The 5,675-nt window shown below is 33.1% G+C and overlaps 1 protein-coding gene across 1 annotated transcript; it reads right to left on the bottom strand.

Moving 5' to 3' along the window:
* Positions 1 to 177: 177 nt before the first annotated feature.
* Positions 178 to 4,062, bottom strand: LOC108757349 (lon protease homolog, mitochondrial; the record flags this gene model as incomplete). Its single annotated transcript, XM_018504967.1, has 9 exons — positions 3,950 to 4,062; positions 3,521 to 3,878; positions 2,468 to 2,695; positions 2,167 to 2,339; positions 1,694 to 2,004; positions 1,166 to 1,357; positions 783 to 1,087; positions 562 to 701; positions 178 to 460 (listed from the first exon to the last, which is right to left on the bottom strand). Coding segments are annotated over exons 2-9 (1,883 nt in total), but the record flags the coding sequence as incomplete, so codon positions are not given.
* Between the last annotated feature and the right edge of the window lie 1,613 nt (positions 4,063 to 5,675).

Here is a 5,675-nt window from a genome sequence, read left to right as displayed (position 1 = left end):
GGGGGGGGGGGGGGGGGGGGGAGAGAGAGAGAACTCATTTACCAAAAATATTATGAAAATGCCAAATAATTTTAAATGGTTCAAATATTCTCTAAATATATTTAAATATATTGGAGATATTTTCTATCTTAAGAAAATATTTATCTATTTTTTTATATGTTTACACAAATTACATACTTGCCAATCTTGTCGACTTCATCTATCAAAATCAATGGATTCTCAGTTTTGGTCTTTTTCAAGCATTGAATGACTTTGCCTGGCATGGCTCCCACATATGTTCTCCTGTGTCCTTTGATCTCTGCCACATCCGTCATTCCGCCGACACTAAACCTAAAATATTCTCTATTCAAAGCACGAGCAATTGATTTAGCTATCGAGGTCTTGCCAACCCCGGGAGGCCCATAGAAACATAATATTTTTCCTTGAGTACTGCCCTTTAGTTGACTAACAGCAATAAATTCTGTAATAATGAAAAAACAAATGTTCAATAAAAAACATGATTATACTTAAATAATATATAAGTAGATATAAATATTGGTATACAAAAGTGCATTTGTATACCAAGTATTCTTTTTTTTATATCATCCATTCCATAGTGATCCTCATCCAAAATTTTGACGGCATCTTGAAGATTTAAGTTTTCTGTACTTGTCACACCCCATGGCATAGACGTAAGCCAATCGAGATAATTTCTTGTAACACTAAAAAATACAAAATTTATATAAAATTTACATAAATCATCAACATATACAATACACATACTTATTATATTTAATACACACTTGAATTCGCTACTATGACTTTCTAAAAAGGAAAGTTTATTCAATTCCTCCTCCAACACATCCATAACTGGTTTAGGAACTGTCTTTTGTCTTATTTTTTCTCTATATTTTTCTTCTATCGCATCTTTATCATCCTTTTCCAATCCTAATTCTTTCTTAATAACTTTGAGTTGTTCATGAAGAATATATTTTCTATGTTGTTGTTTTACTTTCTCTTCAACCTCTTTACCAATTTTCTGTTGCAACTTGCTTAATTCATATTCCTTTTTCAAAAGTGCAAGTGACAATCTCAATCTTTTTAGAATCTATAAATAAAATGTTATTTTAACATTTTCTATAAACATGTATAGAAATTGTATACACACGCTGTAATATCAACTCACATCCATTTCTTCTAAAACTTGTTGCAATTCCTGTGCATCTGCTCCAGTTAAGGCAGCACCTAAATCACTGAGGTAAACAGGATTATCCACAACTCTTTGTCCCTGATGCAGCATTTGTTGTAAAGATTCGCGATACAAAGGATTCATGCTGATTATGTCTCGGATTGTTTTAATGAGTTCCTGTGTCAGTGCCTGTTCAAAAAATATTTCTGATGATATAGTTTCTGGTATTGTAATAACATTATATATAACATTCAAAGTTAACTGTTTTCAAAATAATGTAACCAATTTTTTTCGCAAAACAAAAATCTTTTTTTGTCAAAAAGAAAATATTGCGTAAGAAAGACAAGATAAACTTCAGCAAACATTATCATTCTTTTATTAATTTTTTATTGTTCCATTGTTTTATTTAGCATTTATATACACAAGGTAAATGGAGAAAATTGCTCATCAATTAAATTAAACAAAATGTAAAAATGATACTATTTTCACAATATTGCGAAAATTTTTTATCATTTTGTATATTACCTTAATCTCCTCAGTTTGTTTAAACTTTTCATGTGTGACATTTACAACTTCCACCATTAATATAGGTTGACTATCAGGCTGAGGAATTGATGAAACTAATGGTTTTTCCGTATTCTTCTCAGGCGCGTGTACTTGCGGTTTTATTTCCGTAGAGCTTGTTTCACTGACCTTTTCTATTCTCTCAGTTCGTTCTGCAATTCTATTCTCTCCTTTTTTACGCAATGATCTCCGGTTAACCTTGTTACTGGTCATTGTGTCGTCTACAGGAACGGTAATTGTAGTATTTAATAGTGGAAATGTCAGTTTCATCTCTGTATAAAGTAGGCAGGACAATATTTAAGCAAAATAATCAAAGAACATGGCCACGTCAATTTAAACAAGAAAATTTTTATCAATTAACAAAACATTAAATTTCTATAAAATGCGACTTTGTTGCAATATGAAAATACAATAATTAAATATATTTTTCGTACCGTGTTCTACTTTTGGATTGGCATCCTCAAAAATTTGATTAACGATTTTTATTCTTCTGTGTGCCATAACCACTAATCTCAATCGATTTCCTAAATCTTGTACCTCATGTACTTGTGCAAAAGTTCCAATTGGATAAATATCATCTAAACTTTGAACGACATCAGCTTCATTTCTGTATGAATAAATGACATATTAGAACTGAAATTATTTACACTACATATATCATTCACATAATTATTAATTTTGACATCATTTATGTCAATATAAATTAATGCTAGAGAATGATTTAAAGGAACTTACTCTTCAGATTTCTTCAAGAAAACTCCCACGTAAGGCTGATTTAGCTTTATCTTTCTACGTATTAGATCGATCAGAACTGGATTACCAATCTCAATTAATTTAATAAATCTGGGAAATACTGGATTTCTATTGATAGCAATGACTGGTACATGAGGCCATACTTCAGGCACCACCACAGTTGCAGGCAGTGAGGCAGGATAATCTCCAGATTGTTCTCCATTCCCATCACTAAACAATACATATATAAAATAAAAACCTATATATTCTCAGAAGTCAGATACAATATATTTTAGGTACTTATAGTTAATATATTTATAAGATATTGTTTCCTTAATTGAAAGAAAATTAAGATTTCCATAAAAAGAAAAAAACTATTTTTCAACTTGACAGAAAATTATTTGATTAAAGAAAAAAAAAATGATTCTTAACATAATCAAATGTCATTTCATTTCACAATCCTTAAAAAAATCACTGTCTAAATTGTAACGCTTTGATGATCTTCACAAAGTTAGTTATTTTTGATGATTGATAAAATAATATTTATAGCTGGTTCCTTCGTAGTAATTTCAAAAATGACAACTAAAGAAATATAACAAATTATATGTAGAATATTTTTTAAATTTTAATTTGTTACGTATAAAAACTGATAAAGACCAAGTAAAGGTCGAAAATATTATTCTGTATATTAGTAAATTAACTGATAAAACGTGTATTATATTACAATGAGTATCCTTCCTTCTTGGTTGCTTTCCTTTGAAATTTGCTAGCAAAAAAGGAGCCGATATATATTTCTTACTTATCTAATCAAATTGATTGAAAGTAAATGACAGACAACCTGTATATACACTTTTTACATCTATTACAACCAGACACCATGATTTTTGTATACGACAATTTGCAGTGTTCAAGAAACGTTCCCTAAACTAATACACTTTGTTTTTTCAAGAAAACATAACTACCTGGCACATCGCCCTTTGTTGATTTTATTTTTAATTTTAATTCTCTCTCCCTCTCTCTCTTTCTGGGAGCCATAGATATACTTATTAAATTTACCTCGGAGGGTCTCGATCCGAAGATCTTTTCGTCGAGAAGAACCTCACTGATGTCAATGCGGGATGAATCCGAGTGGTCCTAAATAATCCCGACTTATAACCCGGGCATTCTGTTCGTGTCTGTCTGGCGTAAATCGGCAACGGTGTTTGATAATCCGAAGGTGACCGGTTTCCACGAAATAAACGCGTGGTCGCATTGCGCTGCCGTAGAATCACCGGCAACTTAGAACTCATCGCTATCACGAGTCGCATCGTCCGAAGCTGTCGCGAATTCTCATAAATCCTTTTTTCTCGTTTTGTTTAGCTTTACTGTTCTTTTAAGAATTATCGTGGCCGAAGAAAAGATGACGAACTGGAGGCTGTTTAGGTTAGAATTGATTAAAACGCAACGTACATCAATGCATACAAGAATACGGAACTTAATCCTAACCTAAAGGACATGGCCTTATGCCATCCTTCGTAACCTTGCGTCAGTTTTGTGTAAGGGTGCCGTCACATGCGGCGTAACCTGCGTATTCTAGTAATTTACTCGAATACGTTATTTTTTATTTACAATACGCAATTCTGAAAGCCCATGGTTAGCCAATAAGCTTACAACTCCTAATGTGTTCATTGGTTACCGGCGTTACCGCGGGAGCCAAAACTCAGCTACTGGCTTCTATTGGCTACAGGTTATGACAGCCGACGAGTTCGGAACACTTCTTGGTTTAGTTACGGAACTGCCAATACCTAGGGGAAAAAATAAACTAGCCTAACCCGGTTCGAAATACACCCTTTAAGCCTTGTGTATAAGATTAGAAAAATGCGGAACTAATGCAACCAATTGCTGATTAGAATTTCTGTTGTACACTCTACACCTGTTGTATATTCTAATCGGTCCGAGATCTCGGACAGAGAAAAAATTAACAAATCACATTTGAACAATTTGATCATATGACCATTGCGATTGGTCAATTTTTTCTTCATCCGAGGTCTCGGACCGATTTCTAACATCGTGGACACAAGGCTTTATGCTGAGTTCAGATTCCTACTCGAGTGTCACCCAAGTATTACTCCATCCTTATTGTTTATCGTACAATAGAGTCAAGGATGACATGACACCTGGGGAGCACCTAGATGGGAATCTGAACACGCCTCAAGATACGTTACCGAAGCAGTATGTGCCACGCATGCGCTAGAAAAGTGGCCCGTATATCATTGGTCTGTTTTCTGCAGTAGACTGTTCTAGAATTCTCTTTCTCACTTTCGATAAACATCAAACGTATAACTATTTCACTTTAAGTTCTAAAAGTGTACACTGGGTCAACACAGAAAACAGATCTCATCACTGTTTAGTAAGTACCTAATAGGAGGACGATGAAAGGGTTGCTCTGTTTTTATGGCTGTTCTGGCTATCCAAAGGAAGTCGCAATCAGAAAAAAGTGTTGAATAAATTAATTTTGTATAAATGTTCTAAATCGTGACATTAGTTCTCGTAAATAGAGTTCCATTATCAGAAAAAGGCGAAAAAGAGTATTCCATCCATTGATTCTTTCGGAGGCTAGTGTTTATCTAAGGGGAGCAACAGAGTAAGTACAACTACACGACGATAAAGGTTATTAATCCTTAATGGGAAACTGACGACGTAGGACGGTATTCAAAGCTCGATCTCTTAAGCTTATTCTACATATGTACTTTTTGTGTCTTGTTTCTTACATTTTTCTATTTTTTACTAATTTTTTTCTTTTTATATTATTTTTCATTTTTTGTTGTACGGGATAAAAGTTAATGAACTTCGAAAGAAACAACAAACACGTGGCGAGACATAAAATTGTTGGCCGTAAAAAGGAAAAAAAGAGGGAAACGCTTTTGTTTCCTGTTTCCCAAGAAACAAGAAACAAAAAGCACATTATAGAATAAGTTTCAAAATCAAACTTAAGATTAAAAATCATTTCATTGGCTGGCTTCTTTCCAGATTCTTTCCAAGATTCCAAATATGCATATCGAAACGCTCGAAATTTTTCGATGTTCTACCATCTTTCGGATACTACGTTTAAAAGATATTTTAATATTTTAAATAGTATTTTTAAACGTTTTACGTCTTGATTTTGAACTATCTGAGCTAAAATTACCCACGAACAGATTAAAGATTTTAAATATAAAGTCGGATTGTGGAT

This window comes from Trachymyrmex cornetzi, unplaced genomic scaffold (genome assembly GCF_001594075.2).
Source record: "Trachymyrmex cornetzi isolate Tcor2-1 unplaced genomic scaffold, Tcor1.1 scaffold1896, whole genome shotgun sequence".
NCBI lineage: Eukaryota > Metazoa > Arthropoda > Insecta > Hymenoptera > Formicidae > Trachymyrmex > Trachymyrmex cornetzi.
This window is presented reverse-complemented; position numbering and strand designations above follow the sequence as displayed.